Source organism: Tripterygium wilfordii, chromosome 11, assembly GCF_013401445.1.
Source record: "Tripterygium wilfordii isolate XIE 37 chromosome 11, ASM1340144v1, whole genome shotgun sequence".
Taxonomy (NCBI): Eukaryota; Viridiplantae; Streptophyta; class Magnoliopsida; order Celastrales; family Celastraceae; genus Tripterygium; species Tripterygium wilfordii.
Genome location: NC_052242.1, coordinates 1,252,447 through 1,273,988, shown reverse-complemented (window position 1 = coordinate 1,273,988; position 21,542 = coordinate 1,252,447). Strand labels below are relative to the sequence as shown.

At 39.0% G+C, this 21,542-nt stretch overlaps 3 protein-coding genes across 4 annotated transcripts; 2 read left to right on the top strand and 1 right to left on the bottom strand.

Annotated features, from left to right (window-relative positions):
• The first annotated feature begins 752 nt into the window (after positions 1-752).
• On the top strand, positions 753-5,431 carry LOC120009538 (auxin-responsive protein IAA8-like). Of its 2 annotated transcripts, none has more exons than XM_038860161.1 (7): positions 753-926; positions 1,945-2,380; positions 2,488-2,714; positions 2,789-3,015; positions 3,165-3,306; positions 4,312-4,373; positions 5,016-5,431. In XM_038860161.1, exons 2-7 carry the CDS (start codon positions 1,976-1,978, stop codon positions 5,051-5,053), a joined length of 1,101 nt encoding a protein of 366 aa, XP_038716089.1. In that variant the 5' UTR covers positions 753-926; positions 1,945-1,975; the 3' UTR covers positions 5,054-5,431. The 2 variants fall into 2 exon arrangements, with proteins under 2 accessions (XP_038716089.1, XP_038716090.1); XM_038860162.1 differs by having other exon boundaries at positions 760-926; positions 1,942-2,380.
• Positions 5,432-12,864: 7,433 nt separating this feature from the next.
• LOC120008879 (E3 ubiquitin-protein ligase WAV3-like) lies at positions 12,865-15,828 on the top strand. The gene is made up of 2 exons (XM_038859252.1): positions 12,865-13,577; positions 13,664-15,828. Exons 1-2 carry the CDS (start codon positions 13,227-13,229, stop codon positions 15,632-15,634), a joined length of 2,322 nt encoding a protein of 773 aa, XP_038715180.1. The 5' UTR covers positions 12,865-13,226; the 3' UTR covers positions 15,635-15,828.
• Positions 15,829-17,358: 1,530 nt separating this feature from the next.
• LOC120009702 (glutamyl-tRNA reductase 1, chloroplastic-like) lies at positions 17,359-20,596 on the bottom strand. Its single transcript, XM_038860387.1, has 3 exons — positions 20,052-20,596; positions 19,102-19,343; positions 17,359-18,848 (listed from the first exon to the last, which is right to left on the bottom strand). The coding sequence occupies exons 1-3, from the start codon at positions 20,344-20,346 to the stop codon at positions 17,718-17,720; spliced, it is 1,668 nt and encodes a 555-aa protein (XP_038716315.1). The 5' UTR covers positions 20,347-20,596; the 3' UTR covers positions 17,359-17,717.
• Positions 20,597-21,542: the final 946 nt, after the last annotated feature.

Sequence of the window (21,542 nt, the reverse complement as noted above, 5' to 3'; positions counted from 1 at the left end):
GTTGTGCAGAAAGAACCTTTCACTCTCTATAATAGCTGTAAACTTCATATTTTTAGTACAAATTTTCTAGAGTTTGTAGTTTCACTCTCCCTTTGTTTTTACAAGATTGATGTCACTATATTAACCGTCTCAACAACAAACGTATGGATCACTAGATTTTTACATCCACAGTACCATAAACACAAACGTTAAAAAAACTTATTTGGCAAATGAAAGAGGCCCGAACCTACTATTTTAAATGTTGATAGGGTATATAAGTTGATGCGCATTTAAAAAGGCACAGGGTGGGTCGTTTTGATTAAACACCCCTCCACTGCCGTACCTGTCATGGGAAGCGCTATAATGAGAGAGAGCACTAAATGACATATACATGGAATCTCTCTCGCTGCTCGCTTTTATTGATTTTAATTTTTTAATTAATAAAAACGAAATTAAATTAGTTTTCAAAAATATATAATTCGGGGGGACAAGCGTGGCGTATAACAAGCAAATTGAAGGACGAAGGTCAAATCAGTCCAGTCGTAAAGACGAGCACAAGCTGCACAATACCAAATTTACCCATGAAATATACAAACGGCTAGGATTTAATTATCGAAAATCGTCAGCCGTTGATATCCGTTCCCTCGAATAGTTCGGCGGATTGATCGAAAATAAGCACAAAACTAATAATTTCAGGCGAGAAAAAGGCAGAGTGTTTTTTTATTTTTACTTTTCATTTAAAAAAGGTTTTTATTTTAATGCATAGGCCATAGAGTTTCACATCGGACGGCAATAAGCTTTTGTTACTTTGTGACAAATGGAGGGTCCTTAGCTGTCCTGCTCCCTTTGTGCTTCCCCTGCGAACTCTTTCTTCTACTCCGCGCAGAAACCAAAAGCTCTCTCAAGTGATCTTCTTCTTCAGCTACTGGATCAGCAATCAAAAGCAGGTAAATCGTTTGAAGCAATCAGTTTCTTCTTTCTCTGGAGTTTTAGTCGAGTTGTTGCTGTTTTGAGGGATTGTTTCTGCGGTTATTTTTTGTGTCTGCTTGTTTTCCTCTTCTTTGTACGTCTTGGCTTTAGTTTCTGTTTTTTCTGTTGAGAAATCGTTGGAGAATAAGGAAGTAGATGCAGAATGTTAAGTGATCTTGAGTTTGGTTCTCGTTTCCGTACAATGCATTATCAGCTTGAGCAAGGGACGCGGAATAGATTGAGACTCGTTGGAGGCCGTAGATATGTCTGAGTTTCAAAATTTTCTCACGCTTTCTCGGCAGAATACACGCCTTGTACATTTGCGTCCTGTTTTCTCTTCTTTTACTTTTTTACTGTTTCTTATGTGTTGTAAAATTTTCTTTTCTTCCTTCTTCTGCAGCTTATAATTGTGTGCTTGGATTCTTGATTAGCTCAAAGTATTTCGATCTATTAAGATTTTAAGTGCTAATGCTCAACTTTGTGCAATTATGTTTCAGAGGGGTTGACTTCTACAGCTGCATATTTGGATATATCTATTAGATTCATGCAGTATTTGATAACTAAAGTCTTTTCGGTTTTGATTTTGTTTTTGTACTTCTTGGGCTATGATTATTGTTAGGTGAAGCTATGATCACTTTGGCCTTTAAACTTCACCCAGATATTTTAGATTTTGTTTAGGTTCTCCTAATCCTAAGAGATCTGCAAGATTTTTAAGTTATTAATCATCAGATACGACCTTGCTGCTCTTAGCAATGTTCTTTATCACAGTTCAGAGACTAATTTGTGACGCAAGCGATATTTAATTATACCAGGGGATTTTACATCCAATCATTCATTTCCTTACTTGAATAGGATGGCCAGTTGTGGCTCTATTGGTATTTACTACTTTTTCCTCTACTGTGTGTATCCTCCTGTTTACCTGCTTAATTTGCTTTATTTGAATTCAATGACTCTTTTGGTTTCCTAAAGAACAACATATATACTGTAATTCAGCAGGTCTGCGAGAGACTGTTAGTTTGTAATTCTGATGTCTCCACCACTTGGTGTTGGGGAGGAGGGTCAGAGCAATGTAACTTTTCTGGCCTCTTCGACCTCTGGGGAAAGTGTATGCCAGAAGGGCTTAGAGCTAAAAGAGCGTAACTACATGGGTTTATCTGATTCTTCTTCTACAGACAGCTCTGTGGTCTCTATTGCATCTGATGAAACCAAAACTAGTTTGAATCTAAAGGCCACAGAGTTAAGGCTGGGGCTTCCTGGATCCCAATCCCCTGAGAGAGAACGACAGATCTCCTTGTTAAGCTCTGCACGACTCGATGAGAAGACTCTTTTCCCTTTGCATCCCTTAAATGATGGTCACTGCTCTTTACTTCAGAAAAATGTTGTGTCTGGCAACAAAAGGGGATTCTCAGATGTCATGAATGGACCCTCAGAGGTGGAAACCTTGATCTTGTTGTTGATTAATCTAATTTAGCTTGAAAAACATAGCTTGCTGTTGATTCATCATTCATCTAACCTGGCAAAAAAAAATCCGTGGTGCAGAGCAAATTTATTTCAAATTCAGATGTAAACATGATGCTGTCACCTAGGCATTCTGCAAACTTGGATCTTAAAGCAGGTTCTACCCTCGAGAACCTTGGTGGCCCACCGGCTAAAGTGAAAGAAATTGCAGCCCAGAAGGTGATACAAGAAAGGTCTCATGCTGTTAATGAGACCCGTCCAGATCCTAGCAACTCTGCAAACAACAACAGCAGTGCACCTGCACCCAAGTGAGTGTGAAAAGGTTTTCTGATGAGTCCAGCTTTTATTGCGAGCATAGCGTCTAATTTTCTTTGTGTGGCAGGGCGCAGGTTGTGGGTTGGCCTCCCATAAGATCATTCAGGAAGAATTCATTGGCAACAACTTCAAAGAACAACGACGAGGTAGATGGAAAAGCTGGGCCTGGCGCTCTATTTGTCAAGGTTAGCTTGGATGGTGCTCCTTATTTGAGGAAAGTTGACTTGAGAAATTACTCTGCATATAAGGAACTGTCTTCTGCCCTTGAGAAAATGTTTAGCTGTTTTACGATAGGTGAGCTTTCCCAACTTTATGTCGTATAGAAAATTGGGTCAGTGGAGTATATAATATGTTTTTGTGGGGGTCAATGTGTATTTTCTTATCAAAGATATTGCATACTAGTTTGCATGGATCCAGTTACTGCTTTTTTATTGTGATGTCAGGTCAGTATGGATCTCATGGAGCTCTGGGCAGGGAGATGCTTAGTGAGAGCAAGCTGAAGGATCTCTTACATGGTTCAGAATATGTTCTCACTTATGAGGACAAAGACGGCGACTGGATGCTTGTTGGTGATGTGCCTTGGGAGTAAGTTTAATTGTCATTTCATTTTGTTTTGATTGTTTTGTGTGGGCTACATAGTCAATTTGTTAGTATTAGAACTTGCATGATTATTCTTTGATAATTACTTCTCTCTCCCTTTCCATTTACATGTTGTTGGCCTATTGGGAATCAGCTGTCATATTAGGATTGAGGAGTTTTAAGTGATGTTTGATGTGATCAAAATTCAAAAGGTGACATCTTGTTTGAGTTAGGTACTGGTTAGCATGAATATGTCGGAATATGAACCTACGAAACCCTCAAGATGAATATGAATTTTTACATTTTTTAGTGAACCTTCAATAGTGATAACTATTCTCTTATGCAATTGTGGAAACCCACGTGATATCATTTTTTAGCATTTCAAAAGAGAGATGCTGGTTTTCTACTAATTTAATCTGAACAGCTCAATGCTAGATCATACCTTCTTTCCATAAATGGATTAATTATATTTCGGCTCCCCATACAGGGAAACTTCTACCTGACCTAAGTTGCATTTGCACCAATGCATGATGTTATTTTTGCTGCATTGATGCATAACTCTCTTACTAAACTGCTGCTTTGTGCTAGTGATGTTAGTGGGAAAACACATAGGGACTGCGAAGAGAAGTGATTAATTATGATCTGAAATGCATTAAAAAAAATACTTATTTGCTCAATAGTAATCTTCCAAATCCCTTCTTTTGAGCACTAGCATTTTTATTGTTACAAAACCCTCTGAAGGATTCATGAATTGGAAATGTCAAACCTGATTATTTCTATCAACAATAAAAGAAATTAGCCTTAATAGAATAAGATGAAAGAAAAGAAAATCCTATAAAAATAGTCACTTGGATCATGTTAATGAATTATTGATTAATGACATCAACTAATTTACAATATTTTGAAGCATCCTGCCAGTTCAGAGCGTCTCAAACTTATGAAATCATATTTTTTATTAATTGTTAGAATTATACCTTTGGAGTTTACCCTAATCCTATTTGCTTGTGTCAGGATGTTTACTGATACATGCAAGAGGCTGAGGATCATGAAGAGCTCCGATGCGATTGGCCTAGGTATGTACATGATGAGAAGTTTACCATCATGAAATGTAATTTGTGTACCATCTTGAAATGTAATTTGTTGGTTCTTTTCGTGTAAAGCATTGCATAGCATTCAGCTATTCTAAATTCACAGATGTCCTTACATTGATGATTGCCTAACAAGCTTGTATTAGTATGTTGATGCTTATATTTAGAAGTTGAGAGCAATTTTTATTTGTTCTTTATGTTACATCATTGTTCTCTAGTTGAAATAGAGTAATTTTTACAGCCCCTTAAGAGAGGGTTCAACATATGAACTTGTTTGAGGCCAAAATGAAGATTGCAATCGTCCTATAGAGAATGTTGGATCATTTAGAGAATAAGATTATATTTAAGTCAAAAGATATTTGTATGGTGGTTGTAATCGTCCTATAGATGTGCTATTTTGGTACGAGAAACATGTTTTCTGGGCTAACATTTGTTCATAACCACTCATTTATTATGATGCCTTGAGGCCTGGGTCCACTTAGATACAACAAGGTTTCAGACTGAATGTGCTGATGAGACTATATTGCTTGTTTTTTAATCAACTATATGCATAAGCAGTCGGTGTTTTTCTTAAAATTTCTATTTACTGGAGCTCATTTGTTGGATAATTTTTCATTTTATGTGCAGCTCCCAGGGCCATGGAGAAATGCAGGAACAGGAACTAGTTAGCACTTAACACAATGATTGCTATCCATCCTGTGCCTTTGGGTTTCAAATTCTGAGGTGGAGAAGACGAGATTGAAGTTGGAGGGTGAGGAATGATAGGTTACTGGATTGGGTAGGAAATCATGGATATCTGCTATATGTTATGTTTTCAATGTTTATGATTTTGTTTTGATGAATCTGTTCCCTGGTCACTTAAGTTATGAAACTCATAAGAGCTAGGTATTTGGAGTCAAAAGTTTGATCTATTTTTAAGTGTGGATCTGTTGCACTCACAACTGTTTGATCCAAGTTCACGAAGGAGTCTTAGTTTGTATTGTAAATTGAATTGTTCATTAACTAATCCGCTGTGTGATTCTATTGTGAAGGCCTTTTGTCCATGTTTCTTTCCTTCTTGACTTGCTGCTAACTAGTAAAAATCTTTGCATGTCTTTTCTGTGGGAAAGTCTTGTTTCTCTTTGAAGCATATAGAAGATTTGGGAATGACACATTTCTCTATTCGTAGAGTGGGCATAGAAAAACCAGAAAGGAATTGGATTCCAAGGGTTTTGATTAAACTATTGACATGTGGGCAGAGCTCTAGATATGGCTGTCGGAGGGTACTCATGCTCAAGATCCCAGCATGTGATGAGTCTCATTATTGTTTGTCCTAGAACTGAGTAGTTTACGTTAGTAGTAAGGATAGAATCATGGAAAGGCTGTATTAGGTGGTAGGGGCATGATTGAATTGCAAGCCATTAACTTCTTTCAATTTTTTTTTAATATCCGAGGAACCCCGACTTAGTATGCCACTTTATGATGGACCACTATGACAGTTGAGCCATATCTAAATCTCGGGTTATCATAATACTCTGACAATGGGTTTGATTGGGTTTATCCACCGTTTTTGTGATAGCCTTGAGAGAATACCATTGAGGGATCACTAGGTAGGAGTAGAACTTGTGAGGTAGAGTTAAACATTTTGTTACTCACCAACCTGAGCTACACTTCGTTGGTTGCGAGCCATTGACCGAATGGAAGTTAGGGTAGGCACTGCTACTGCTCCTTCATTACCATTATTTGTAATGCAGTGCCAGTTACGTTCCTGTGTAATTCGGTCACTGACATGTCCCTGTACATTTTTTTTTGTACCCAGACAAGGCCAGCTCAAAAGAGCTGGTGGCAATGAAAGATTGACAAGATTGCCGCATTGTCTTCGTGGGTATGCGTTAAAACAGGGCGTTTTGTCTGCATCTATGTTGATTTTAATAATGTCCATGCAAGGCCACATGGGGTTCACGAAAAGGACAGATCAGATGCAGATGGAATGACTAGTGTAAAATTTGGGATTGGTACTTTGGCTCTTCGGAGGAGAACTACTGGTCAAGAACAAATAAATAGCCAGAGGGGGTACTTCATTGATTCAAATTTCAAGGCAATAAAGAGGTGTTTCCAACCCATGTTAGAAAATCCACCACAAACATTACAAACAAATATTATTTGCTTTGAGTCTGAGCTCATACAACTTTATTCTTTTGGGCCGTCGCATATGGTACTTATGCTCTACAGCTTTGTTCTGGTATTGGTTGTGTGAGAGATAGTGAATTTTGACCACTAAAATAAATGAATACGTTGTCTTAGGACATGTTTCACATTTTTACAGGCAAAGCATATACAGTTTTTGTTTGATTGTCTGTTTAAGACAGGCGATACAAGCTTAATTGTCCATATCAATGAGGACATGCATTTTATCCCCATAACCTGAATCCCAATCTAATACCCATTCCTCCAATTACACAAACTGAAAAATGAATGGCCAAAGATTTAGAAACAGAAGGATGGCATAGTTGAACACACCCATTTAGGGGATGTTCCCACATTGATGTCACCATAACTGTGGCAGTTAAAGACAAATTAAATAATAACCTTTTTCAAGGACTGAAGAGATAGAGAATTTGGTCCTACAATTAATATTTCACTTGGAATTCCTCATGCATGTGCCCATCATGAAATACGATGACAAAAAAATCCATGGTTGTTTATCTGCTCGGCGAGTCAAACATGGGCTAGTTCAAAGATCTTTGGGCTTCAAAACCAGGTAATGAGACTTTACAAATAAAGCCCGGAGATTGGCATTCCATTGTTGTCACGTTATATATATAGAGAGAATTTCTCACATAAGGGTCTAATGTAAGGGTGTAAAACAAGAGTTACATTTTAATGGTGTAGATGAATGAGATGACAAGTGGGATCCACTACTTTGGGTCCCACATGATCAATATTGTAAACATAAACCCTTATTTTACACCCTTACATTAGACCCTTATGTGAAAATTCTTATATATATATATATGTATGTATGTATATCAGTGTGCACTAAAAGGTAGTGAATTCGTGAACTCCACATTATGCACATGAAATACGTACAATTCAGTAATTGAGATAACTGTGATCAATCTCTATTATACTTATATATACGATTACAATTATCTACGTTCCCAATGTGTTTACGATGCAGCGTGAGACAGAGTGTTGGTTGGTGCGTATCATCTTCCGAAAGTGGTTTATAAATAGTATAGATCAACAAGAAGAGGTGATCAAACTGATATTTATTGGAGAAAATCATGATCATCTGCCAATCACTTTAAAATTCCCCCACTAATACCTACTTTCACATTTGGTAGCTTGACTCTAATAAGTGATTATTGTCGACACTTACACACAATTATTAGTCTTCTTATCATTATTATTTTCTCAACACAATCATTTTTTTCCACATGAAAAATTCTCAATAGAACTCATGGAGAGTTCATGTGCTGTCTCTTTCACAAGTTGGTATGTATTTGGTGTACAATTAAAAGCTAAAAACATGACACAAAATAGATTGTAATTAAAGCAGTCAACTTCAAAGTACAAATATGAAAAATGGTACTACACTAAAATACATCAGCAATTTCCGACATGAAATTGATCGGAATTGAATTGGAATGACCCAATTGTCGAAATTTAAGACATTCAATGTGATCCAATTTATAAAATTATTCTTCTAATTAATGATCTAAATGCAAATAATATCTCTATTTTTCGGGGCCCTATTTGAACGTAACCCCTAAATTGATAGATTATGGAATTAGGTAGCGAAGCATAGCTATTGAGCCCTTGCGGGGCTCCATGGTTCTTACTGGTTAAATCACAACAAGATGAAGATGCTGCCATTTTTGGGCATTGTCCAATCGTTGTACAAGAAAACAGTAGGGTTTAGGGTCCCACCTCTGCTAGAATCTCAATGGGCCAACCCAGACCCGAATGATGAGGATCTCAATCAAACAATTAGTAATGCCAGCCCATATCCAAACTGGAGCTCACTTTGTTTAAAATGAAAGGTGCATAATCAACCCTGTTTTCTAAATCACAATCATAAACTTCCGGACCTAATTACATTTGTAATCACCAAAATTATCCCCATAATTAACTAGACTTTTTATATAGTTCACATTGATATACATATCACGCGACTTGCTATTTCAACAACCTATTTTCGTCTTAATATCTTTGATTCCATCTATTAAATTTTCTTCAATTCTCTCCATGTCGAAGTACAAATATTCAATTGGCTCTACATATCTTTATTACAAATTAATAAGTGAATCAGGTCACTGTACGTATTCTAATAGGGCAAAGCACACCCGGATCAATTTTGATTTTGGCATGGTATATGAGTTTTCTTTACTTAGTAAGACACGTTTTAAAATTGTGACCCATCAGAGTTATAAAAACCCATTTCGTTTATATGGTGGTTTTATATAAAATAAGAATTGAATGATATATGGTGGTTATGGGATTAAATGTAGCAGTTTATAGGTTAGGACATGTGCCCCATTTATGGCAGTATCTCAACAACCACCCGGAAGGAAGGGTTTCATTTTCGAGCTCATTAATTAATGGACTTATATTTGGAAACAATTTCAATTCCTACTTGAAGGTATCTTCCATGTGACCACATCATCACACCAACTATTTAATATATAGATCAATAAATAAATTATAAGTATTCAAAAAAAATAAATAATTATAAGAAATAGGGTTCTAGCTAATTAACGAACCATGACCAACTGTGTGAGATCAATAAATATTCAATAATTTTATGAATTTTTTTATTGATGTGAACTTAATAATTAGGTTAATTTATGCTAGTAATTATTTAAAAAAAATAAGAAGATTCCATGCATGCAGAGCCCCCCATTGCACGACCATTCCCTGAATATAGATAGAGTCACTGAAGAATGTTAATTAAGGTGATCATATCATATATAATTAATACCGGTTAATGACATAATCAAATATGAGTAATCTTGATTAATTAACCATATGAACTAATTGAGATCCTATCACAGAAGACACCATTAATTCTACAAATTAAGTAGGGTCAAGCTCGTGCTTTTTGGGGATTCATTCATGATTGTAAGCACATTCCCACATGCTTGCACTTCTATCCAACATTTGGCATTTGGAGATTATGCCAACTTTATTCGTTAGACAAAAGATAGGAAAAGGCACGGGTAGAAAACGTACAGAAATTTGAGATAGCATTCTATTTGCTCACGTAATAAGAGGCTCTTTGCTAGTAATCCAATCCCTTCTTAGAAAATATGTTATCTTACCTTTATTGATAATAGCTAAAAATACCATCCGTACACTATTATTTCAATTTCCATAATCATTATTTCATTTAGTCCCCGTGTTCGTCGAATGGATCTCTTAGTTATTCAGAAGGTTGCCCAAAAGCAGTATATAAGACATGTTCAGTAAAACTTACAAGTAAACCATATGGGATACCGGCTCATTTTTTTTTTCCGCAACTTTTGTTTGCCTTTTCGAATAAATGAATAGTACTCCGCTCTTAAATTCTCTAGGTGAGGGGTTCCCGTCCTTGTTAATTTTAATATTAGGATTCGAAATTTCAACCTGTTCAAATTTTAAACATGTCGACTATCGTTAGGCCGGCCAAAAGATTTTTCTTTTACTCTCTCATCCATTATGACTGTTTTCAAGAAAATTTTCAAATCTCACCCAAAAATAGATGGGATGGGATCCCATCCCTTCTTGTGCTCTACAAGGATGTTAATATATTAACATCCCCATAATGATCAAAATATTAAAATCGACAATTATGAAGAGGCTAAGATTCGAAACTTTTAGTGTTCTATTTAAAACAATATCACATTGAAAAGTTCAAAAGTGATCAAAGATTATATGAACAATGCCCCAATACATATCTAAGTGGATGAGTCAAGATTGTTTCGGACAAGGATCCTTCATAGTACACATTATACATCTTTAATAAGTGTCAATTATTAGTGAACTTGATCAAAAGCCGGTAAGATGGACTTCACCCAATTTGTTGAAGAATCTCACCTTTCTCCGGATATGCATGCATATGTTGCTCACTTTGCCTCTTCTCTAATATTACTATTTTTATATTACAGTGGATGTTAACGTCAAGCATAAAAGTAGAAGTTTTTTCTGATGCAAATTCATTGCACATAATTGAAGCCACCATGTAAGAAAGATTGGAAACAATCAACACGTAGACTTGGTGATCTTTATGGTTGTTACAAGATACATGTGGATAATGTGTATGTGATATAGGTGACATGTGAGTATGTGATCACTTAATCCTCTCTATATTGACTTGTCCAAATGTAAATGGTGGATTTGTCGAGACTTATTATCCCACATCGGATAATATCCCAACTGAATTAATGTCATATAAGAAAAGGTCGAGCATCACTCACAAAATAAATTTATTTTTTGTGCCTAAATACTATAGAGAGACAGCCCATTAAAATAAATCTGTGCGGGTTTATAGTTTAGAAAGAACAATATTTATTGATGTGTCTGAGCGATTCCTAACCGGATTCAAGCTTTTCACTGAGACAGGAGGACAAGCACATGCTATTGTGTGTTTTTTTTTGCCCTATTAAGGAGGAGTTTTAAGTGTTGTCTCCCAAAACACAAGCGTGCCATAACGAATTGACAAAACATAACTCTTTAACACTATCAAGTCTACAAATGTTAGCTCCGAATCCATAACAAGGCAAACCCTAGAAACCTACTTTTCTTAATTTCGACACGGCACCGTTTCTAGAAGAAAGTGAAAAAAAAGTGGCTTACCTTTGCCTAACTATAATTAAATAATAATTAACGTAAAATAAATGGTGATTAAGTTTAAATAACTATAGTTTAAGATTTAATATGGGGGGATTTCATACTTTATTCCCGGAAGGAGTTGACATTTGACACAAACCAACCCCCAGTCTCCAGTTTTTCTCTTGTTGTAGTTTCCCTATGACCACAGAACGTCAGCAATGGACCTATCACCGGCTATATGGCATCGGTAGGAGAACCCACGTGTTATTGACTGTTAACACTTTCACTCACACTTCTGTCATGTCGCTGCCGGCGATGCTGTTTTCGGGAAGCTACCACGACCTCCATCAGGACCCTGACTTTATTTAAGTAACTAATTTACTATTGAGTGGTTAAATTTCAAGGCCTCTTTCAACAGCATGGTACAGTTAAAAGAGTTTATTTTATTTTTTTTACTGCAAAATATCCCGGCACGTGTATTTAAGTACCTAAAAAAAAATTACTCGTACCAGTTGAGTATGCAAGAAGTCGAAAACTAACGAGTACTTGTGTTTTTACGGGTAAGATATGCTGAATGATCAAAACATTGGCTTACTTTTGATTTTTTGTTCCCCCTACTAGACGAGACATCGGGTGGAGAAAGACTTGGATCCATGTTTGGTTACCGAAGAACCAGCAACAGGCAAGAATGCAAGAAGAGACTGAAAGAACAAGTGAGGCACAATTGCACAGAGACATAGAATGGGGGCCTGGAAAATATAGTCTCCGAAGCACTGACTGGCTGACACCAATTTGAATTGAATGGACGACTCAATCTGGGTGTGTGAGCCACTGCGTGTGTTTAATTGCCTTAACATTTCTACACTAAAAACTGTAATTAATAGGGGTGTCAAACAGTTGGTTATTAACTATTTGATTGGTTTTTTGGGTTTTTGATTCATCCTCGTTAACATATACTCCATTCGTTTCATTTTGGTTTGTCATTCTTTCTATTTTGGACTATCCTAAAATTAATGTCATTTTTCTTCATTAATTAACATTTTTGTTGTTGTATAACTACTATTGTTTCAAGAAAGAAAAGTAAAGCTGAATTTTCAAAGGATGAAAATAAATTAGAACGGATGGAGTATTTTATAATAACTGATCAATAGATTGGTTTGACGGTCAATTCGGTTTGCGTAATTTTTTTTTAACAGACCTAGAAATTAAGATTCCAAGGTAATTAACGCCATCTGCTTATTTACCAGTCTGGTTTTGGACATCCTGGGTTCCTCCTACTCTTCCAATTCTGACGACCTTTGTGGCTTTGGTCTCATACTCTCATCGACGAAATCATATTATCTGATCGACGGCTATTATTAGAGTAACAAACCAAACCCGTAGCCACTTGGCGCACAATATCAATTTCAAATTCCACGCGCACACTCCGAGATTGGAATCAACAACAGCGTGTCAAACGCTCCAACAGGACCAAATATTAAAATATATATGAATTCCCTTCTGTGATATGCACTTCGCTTGCACGCGAGTGGAGTAAGAGATGTCACGAAGAGCATGGAGCATATAAGGCATGGCGATGACCGGTTAAATGAAACTAAACATACACGTGCCGGTAAAATGGGAAATCCGTAATTTACTGCTTCAAATGAATATAAAATTCAGTTCAATCCTCTCCACCTCTGCATAATCAAACCCACAGCGTTGAGAGAAGCCATAGATCTCAAAGCCTTTCCGTAGCAGAGATCTTTTTGGGCAGAAATATAGAAAGTGGAAAAAACAAAGTGAGAGAAAAGAAAGTTCTGGTCTTGGGTTGTAGTACTCCTCTCTTATTAATTTCCACTACTTTGTCTGTTTGCCTTTCTTGTTTGATCCTACACTCGTATCTCCGAATTGGAACCTATTACTTTTTGCCTTTCAGTCAGAAACCGATCAAGGATAAACAAAAACTTCTTTGTCATCCTTATCTTTACAAAAAGATAAGGAAAGGTGGAGATTGTGATAGAGATAAGGAAAGATTTGAAATACAGAGAAAGAAAATTTGAGGAAATGGGTACTGGTTGGAGAAGAGCATTTTGTACAACGATCCATCGTGACCAAGATAGTGTAATCAAAGAGAAACAACAAACAAGCCCAAGTTCTAGTCCCAGCCCGAGAAGTTGTACCAGACTGGGGTTTTTCTCCGGTGGAAGCAATCCCATCACTCCTCGTCTCCATTCTCAACCAGTCTCAAGCCCAAGCTTGCGTTGCAGGACCCCTGCGGCATCATTATCTACAAATGAGAGTCCTAGACTCCAGTCCAAAATCACCGCCAATGAAACCAAGAGTTTGGGTTCAAACCCAAGTTCTCCTCGATCTCCCCTCAAATTGTCATTCTTCAAGAACAGCTTCAAATTCAGGGTAAGAATTTTCTAATGACGAATTTGTGGAAAGTGTTTGAATCTAATTGGATGTAGTATCACTCATTGTTTGTTTTTGATTGGCAGAGTAGCTGTGGAATCTGCTTGAATAGGCTGAAAACGGGACAAGGCATGGCGATATACACAGCAGAGTGTGCACACGCGTTTCACTTCCCCTGCATAGCAGACTACGTTCGTAAGAACGGTAAACTAGTTTGCCCGGTCTGTAATGCCACTTGGAAAGACGTTCCTCTGCTCGCTATCCACAAGAACCTCCAAGGTGATGCTCAGCAGGAGCAAAACGACGCCGTCAATCCCCTGCCAGCCAAACCAAACACCAATTCCATGAATATTCAGCCCCAGATTGAGGAGAAGAGAGTAATCGAGTCTTCACCAAGAGCAGTCAAAACCTCCAAACGTGAATCACGACAGTTGTCTCCCAAATTATCCGATTCAAGATCATATGATGACGACGAGCCATTGTTGTCTCCAACCGCCGGTGGCAAATTCAATCCGATTCCCGAAGCCGATGAGAATGCCGAAGATGATGAAACAGAGGACGTCGAAGAATTTCAAGGATTCTTCGTGAATACAAATCCAATTCCGACTCCAAATCCTCCAGAAATTTCTTTCAAATCTGACGAGTTGCCAAACAGCGGCAAAGATTCTGGTAATGTTCAGGTGATAGTGTTACCAGAATCCGCCGTGGTATCCGCCGGTCGCGGCTACGAGACTTATGCAGTGGCTCTGAGAGTGAAGGCACCGCGACCTCTTTCACTGTCGCACAGCTCCAATACGGCGCTGTTTTTGGATCCATCTCTTCGCGCGGCTATAGACTTGGTTACAGTGCTTGATGTGAGTGATAGCATGACCGGCGCGAAGTTGCAAATGCTGAAGCGAGCCATGCGATTGGTTATTGCTTCTCTCGGTTCGACGGACCGGCTTTCTATCGTGGCTTTCTCAGCTAGTCCAAAGAGGTTATTGCCTCTGAGAAGAATGACGGCTCCAGTTCAGCGTGATGCTCGGCGCATCGTTGACCGGCTTATCTGCGGTCAAGGGACCAGCTTCGGAGAGGCTTTGAAGAAAGCAACCAAAATTCTCGAAGATAGGAGGGAAAGGAATCCAGTGGCTAGCGTCTTGTTGTTCTCAGATGGTCAGGATGAGCGGGTCCAGACCAACACAAGCCATCAACGGCAAATATACAGCCACGTGTTTTCGACCCGGTTTGCTCATATTGAAATCCCTGTCCGCGAGTCCGGGTTTGGGCGAAGTGGCGGTTATGGCCGGGAAACGGCTGAGGGCACGTTGGCCAAGTGCGTGGGTAATTTGCTAAACGTCGTCGTGCAGGACTTGAGGATTCAGTTAAACTTCGCTTCTGGCTCAGCGCCAGCAGAGATCTCGGCCGTTTATTCATTGAACGGACGGCCCACGGTGCTCAGCTCCGCTTCTGTGCGGCTTGGCGACCTTTACGCCGAGGAAGAGAGGGATCTCTTGGTGGAAATGAGGGTCCCATGCTCAGCTGTTGGGGCCCACCACGTAATGTCAGTTCGCTGCCTTTACAAGTCCGCCGCGACTCAAGAGGTTGTGTGCGGAAGAGATCAGGCTCTATTAGTTCCACGGCCCCACGCAGGTAGATCATCGGGGCCGAAAATCGAACGGCTGAGGAACTTGTTCATCTCAACGAGGGCCGTCGCGGAGGGTCGGAAGTTAGCCGAATACGGAGATATAACGAGTGCGTATCACTTATTGGCTTCGTCTCGGGCTTTGCTGTTGCAATCGAGTTCAATTCCCGTTGATGAGTATGCGAGGAATATAGAGAGTGAGTTGGCGGAGCTAAACAGGCACAGACAGCAGCAGATGGAGGACCAAAGGCAACAGATGATGCAGCGGCGGAGAGTGATGGATAAGGACATGACGGTAGTGATGGAAGAGAATGGAGAGCCACTGACTCCTGGGTCGGCTTGGAGAGCGGCTGAGAGGCTGGCTAAAGTAGCCATGATGAAGAAGTCACTTAATAAAGTCAGCGATTTGCACGGCTTCGAAAACGCTAGATTTTAATTTGTTGTTTATAGTTATAATTGTTCAGGATAAACACATTTCAGGCCCTTTTTCTTTCCTTCCTAGGGTATGTTGCCTACAAAAAGTTGGGAATTGGCCTATTCTATAGGATATGTACGCCAGAATGATTTGGTTTTGGAACATTTGCTAGCAGCAAAATGATGAATGAATCATTGTTATGATATTTGCTTTGAGTTGAGAATCACAAAAGTTAGTCGGCCCTTGTGGAAGTTATGATGGGGCTATGTCCTAAGTAATGATGTCATCTAAATATATTTGTGGTTCCAAGCTCTGAAGCTCTATTGTGTATTAGAAGTGATAGAGATTTCAATCATCTCATATTCTCAGTGCTACGGATTTCAATCATCCCAGATTCTCAATAATTGACATGTCATTTTTTGGTTCAGTCACTAGTTTTTGTGGTCCTCTATAATTACATCAATTGTGAGATAAAATGAATTGTTTGGATGACTGAAATCTTAAATGAGATTCTGAACATTTTTATCCGTCGTATACATGGACTGTCACATCCTCCGGATACAACAAAGTCCAAAACATATTATTGTGTGTTTCCTCCTCCTCGCAATTTCACTTACTCTCTTTGGATTCTCCAGCCGTGGCTGGTGGTTTGTCTTTGTCGGCCATTACCTCAAATGATCGGCAGGTGAGGCCGTCTCATAAAATGTCCACCCATATAGAGGTAGACAGGTAGTAATCCATGGTGGAATTTGGTTCTCTGGTTAGTTGCCCATGACCTTCCATGTTATTGGGCCAAAGATAATACATGGGCTTTGGGCTAAACTTCAAAGGTTTACCAATCCAGAAAGGGTCAAGGATGGTGGGCTCTGCAAGGTACCTTACCTGTGTATGGAGCTACCATTGGCATATAGCCTTTTCAACTTCATACATGGGAGTTATCTCCATTAATCTTGACGAAAATCATCCCTTCAAGCCCAAAGTATTGTAGTAGATGTGGTGGGTATTATAGTAGATGTGGTGCAAGCTGAATACAAGGAGGCTCAGGTTACTGAGGCTGGTAATCTAGTTGATCCAAACTTAGGTGTTGCTAGATGGAGCCCACCTCCATCAAATGTTTTGAAAATCAATTTTGATGCAGCTTTGAAGGCCCCTAAGATCGGGTTAGGGATGATAGCTAGAGATCAGACAGGTGCTCACATTGCCTCTCGGTCTGTTTGTCGCTATGGGCCTTCTAACCCTTTCTTTGCAGAGTGTGTTGCTGCCAAGGAAGCTATTTTGTTTGCCAGGTCTCTCAATTATGATCATGTTATTTTGGAAGGAGATGCAGCGTTGGTCATTGCGGCCTTGAATAGTGAAGATATTGGTCTGTCTGAAACTGACCTATGTATCAGTGGAGTCAAAGAGTTGTTTTCCTCGTTCGATTCTGTTCGTTGTTGTCATGTGAGGAGATCTGCTAACCAAGCAGCTGATGTGTTAGCCAAGAAGGCTCTATCTTGTTCTAATTGTATTTCCTGGACTGGAGCTTGCCCTGTCTTTTTAAACTTCATTGTTACTGCTGATTGTACTCGTGTGTCTAGTTAATGAAGTTCCTTTTTCTCAAAAAAAAAAAAAAGCCCAAAGTATTGTAAGAACAAAAGTAAATCAAATATTTTGCCAACACAGAACAAGCATATTTTTCCCTCCACTTATTGCCCAACATATCCCAGACTAAGCTCTTAAGGAAGATAAAAATTCCAAGGACACCAGAAACAAAAAATAAGCTCTATATTGGCATCAACAGTAAATTAATTACAGGGAACGGTATCTTGATGGTACATGATGAATTCCAGCTAAACATTGGGACAAGGATGTTGCTTGTCTCAACTGTATACTACAAAGCCGGATGGCTGCTAGTGAATGTGTCCAGACAAATGAAGAATCTTAAATGCAAGTTAGGGAAACTCCTGCACCAACAAAAAGAATTAAAGATACTCCGCAGGGACCTATTTCATCCATACAAACGTGACAATGGTGTGCGAACACTCAGAATAACATGAGAAAATTTTCCTCTTATTCAATATTTGAGGAAGAGAATCCAAGTGCCATGGGAGAGGTCGATCAAAGCTTACTTCTGGATTTGTTTTTCCTTGGCTCGAATCTTCTCCTCCAATATAGATAAATCTGTTTCCAGGCTGAACATTCTATTAAGTGCATGCATATTCTCAAGTGTTTCGCTCAAAGTCCGACTGTCACTTCCATCACATCTAAGATGCTGCATGGGACCATGAAGGAGCTTGTTCAGTATACCACGGCTAAGATCATCCACTGCTCTCCTTGTTTTCTTTGGGATATCATCACCCATTTTTGACAAGCATTTATCAAGTTCTGCAAGTCTGATTCTCTCTGCATAGGCCCTCAATTTCTTGATAGTTGGAACAGTTTCCAATGAATCCCTCCACGCTTCGAACTGTTTTGATTCCTCGGAAATAATTGCCTGAGCTTCCATGGCTTTACGTAGCCGATCCTCTTTATTAGCAGCAACAACCTCCTTAAGGTCATCCACATTGTACACTCGTGCACCTTCAACGTCTGTGACACATGAACCCACATTTCGTGGTACAGATATATCAATAAAGAGCCTCACACCTCCAACTTCTGGACCAACCGGGGGAAGATCTTTGACATGCTCTTTTAAAAACAATGGTGCTTCTGATGCTGTGCTTGTGAAAACCACATCAGCTTCAGCAGCACACGTTAGCATTTCAGTGAGAGGTTTAAAAATAATTTCTACATCCTTCAGCTCCGCACAGATTGCAGCAACTCTCTCCTCACTTCTGTTTACAACAACCATCTTTGTGCACCCTTTTGCTACTAAGTGCTTGATCACTAGCTTACCCATCTTGCCAGCTCCAATTACCAACATTCTGGCAGTAGCATGTGCAGATTCAGGAAGCTTCATTAAGGCCAGTTCAACAGCAGCTGAGCTTACAGAAACAGCCCCAGCAGCTATATTGGTTTCAGTTCGAACCCTCTTTCCAACAGTGATTGCATGCTTGAACAGTCCGCTAATGTTCCTCCCAAAGCCAACAACTCCCTGCCCAACTTTGACAACCTGTTTAACTTGTGCAAGAATTTGACCTTCTCCTAAGACTAGAGAATCAAGACCAGCTGATACTTCAAAAATATGCTGGGTAGCATCCTTGTTATACAGTAAAAACCGGTGTTGACAAATCTCTGATACAGGGATCCCACTTGTCTGCCAAAAAACAGGCACGTGTTAGAAACTGTCACCAAAACCAAACTTTCAGTTATCTAGCCAGAGAGGATATCATACAAGGGGGACAGTGCGATAAAATTACAACATCTATAAACAAGTTATTATGTTTAATAATTGCCTAGAAACATGCAACAGTAATATATTCCTCCAAATTCATCGTATAAGAGCAAAATAAAAGATTTTCTATAATGCAGATGAATAATAGAGCTACAATATTATTAAAAAGACAAACCTTTGACATCCATTCGGTCACTTCTTTAACACCACGATGCTGAGACAGAGCCACAACATATATCTCCATTCTATTACAGGTGCTAAGAACAGCAGCCTCTTCTATATGATTTAAACCACACAGTTCTGCAATGGCTCGGGGCCACTCTGCTTCAGGAATGGCAAGTTTTTCACGCATCTCAACAGGGGCAGTATGAACACTAAGCCCAATAACGACAACACTGCTTCTTTCCTTCGTATACCCTACAAAGACAAATAATAAAAATTTAATCAAGCAATACTGCAGTGCAGACAGAAAAGTAGAACCAAGCAAAGTTCAAAGGCAACACAAATTCAGACAACGCAAACAGCCATGGATTTCCAATTGCGCTGCAGTCTACTTAAGAAGTTCGGATTTATAAGAAAACTAAGAGCCGGCAGATTCCATATCACAGAAAAGGGTTGTCTTTGATTCCTATCACATACGGATAAATTCCATGAAAAGGGTTCTCTTTGTCCCAATCTAACATTAACTGAAGTAAAGAAAATTAATGAAGGACAAGTACCAGTTCTTTGGAGAGGCAGAAAGGAAAAGTGACTTTAAAACATATGGACATGGACTACATAAATTCCATGAAATAAATAACAATCTGCAGATAAACGAGAGAAAAAACAAGATGTACAAATTATAAGCGGAACAACTGAAGATAGGATCGATTGGTTATTTGCTGGAACTAAATGCAACTCAACGTAGTCGTACTTCAAACTAATACTAGATGGTCTAAACTAGCCAATAATTGCAATTCAGAAAGAAAGTTCCGGCACTTCCTAGTTCCTATACCATTATGAAGTCCATAAGGAAATACCGAAATAGAGTCGCAATCAGTAACAAAAAATCAACGGTTTTAATTTAACATAAAACTTAATTCACAGAACGCATCAAAATTGATAATGCAACAGAAGTTGACATACTGTCAGCGGCAGAGATTTTGAGCTGTTCAAGAGCGGAGATGGTGGAGGCATTGCTGGGATCGACCTTTCCGGACTCAACCGCCACATCAGACGCAGAGGCATCGCATCTAATCCCTCCTCTCTGAGCCAGTGCTATCCTGCTATTCCGAGCTGGTTTGCAAAACAGCCACACTTGGTTATTCGAATGCCCTCTCAACGCGGCCGGAGCCGACGAAGACGATGACAACGAAGAATTCAACAACAATGTCTCAAGCTTCGCACCAGCCAAAGTAGCACAACCACTCGCAATAGCCATGACGATTTGTGCCCCCTCCAAACCCTAACCCTGGATATTCTTCAAGAAGGAGAGAGAGACTCGGATATGGAAGTTCAAGGAATTCCAAGTTCCTGGAAAGAGAGAAGGGCCTGTGTCCGGCGTTGAATTGTCGAGAATGTGCGTGTGTTTGTTTGGGTTTGGTGGCTTATTGACCAATATCTCACTTTATGCCCTGTTTGGTTTTTTTCCAAATTCTAAGCGGAGAAGGTAAGACGGGGAAGGGATTGCGATTTCTCTCTGTTATTCTGATTTCTGATTGGCGGGTGCAACGCAGGTTTTATCCACACTCCGTCCTTCCACCAGTTCTGAGCCAACTTGGGTCCATCAAATTGGAAATCAACATTATGGGCTTTTGATAGCCTCACTGCAAATTTCCCCTCCTTTATTTATTTATTTATCTTGTTCATAATTGAATGAGTGTGAGAATTTTAATTTGTAACAAGAATATTATGATCTTTTATATATTAAAAGTCTATAATTCATCATCCATGATGGATAATAGATGGTGGAATAAACTTGAGATTACACTCTCTCAAAATTCAACAAAACAAGAGAATAAGTGATTCTTATTCTCATTTCACTATTTAAAGGCCAACCAACCAACCAACCAAAGATCTCGTTAATGGTTTTATTATAAATCCAATTTTCATGCATTTTTATTTTTGTGTGGCTCTGCTCTACTCCTAGCTAGTATTACAGTGATATAAATTGTTACATCGTGTCTGTTTGACATCCAACAAAGTCGAGTGATTATAGATATCAGATAAAGTACCACAAACAGATCCAATGAAAAGGAGGAGATAAGGCGATGCCAATCATCTGTGATGGAGATCCTTCTCTTGGATTTCGGGGCATTTGTTTGCCACAACAAATTCGTGGACAGCAACTACACTCATCACTATTTTGGATATGGCCCATCTACATAGTCTATGTTACATATCCCGGTTTGGGATATCCAAAACCTCCCGGTTTGGGATATCCAAAACCATGTGGTTTATAAGAAAATTAACGTCTATACCTTTTTAGTAGGCATTTTCTTAGGTTTAGGTATCATTAAGTAAGACGGTTTAGGAATAATAAAGTTGTGCGGGTTCGAGGTATTTATGGGAACCAAAAAACTCAAAGCAAACAATGTCTTTGGGATTTTCAACGCACTCTGATATATCAATGGGGAC

What these genes read in the sequence shown, in the direction of transcription:
- LOC120009538 (XM_038860161.1), top strand. Translation starts at nt 1,976, where the DNA reads ATGTCTCCACCACTTGGTGTTGGGGAGGAGGGTCAGAGCAATGTAACT. An exon ending in GTTTAGCTGTTTTACGATAG is followed by an intron (nt 3,016 to 3,164) that starts GTGAGCTTTCCC and finishes TTGTGATGTCAG; the next exon opens with GTCAGTATGGATCTCATGGA. An exon ending in CTCCGATGCGATTGGCCTAG is followed by an intron (nt 4,374 to 5,015) that starts GTATGTACATGA and finishes TTTTATGTGCAG; the next exon opens with CTCCCAGGGCCATGGAGAAA.
- LOC120008879 (XM_038859252.1), top strand. Translation starts at nt 13,227, where the DNA reads ATGGGTACTGGTTGGAGAAGAGCATTTTGTACAACGATCCATCGTGAC. An exon ending in AGAACAGCTTCAAATTCAGG is followed by an intron (nt 13,578 to 13,663) that starts GTAAGAATTTTC and finishes TTTGATTGGCAG; the next exon opens with AGTAGCTGTGGAATCTGCTT.
- LOC120009702 (XM_038860387.1), bottom strand. Translation starts at nt 20,346, where the DNA reads ATGGCTATTGCGAGTGGTTGTGCTACTTTGGCTGGTGCGAAGCTTGAG. An exon ending in CAAAATCTCTGCCGCTGACA is followed by an intron (nt 19,344 to 20,051) that starts GTATGTCAACTT and finishes TTGTCTTTGTAG; the next exon opens with GGTATACGAAGGAAAGAAGC. An exon ending in TGACCGAATGGATGTCAAAG is followed by an intron (nt 18,849 to 19,101) that starts GTTTGTCTTTTT and finishes GTTTTTTGGCAG; the next exon opens with ACAAGTGGGATCCCTGTATC.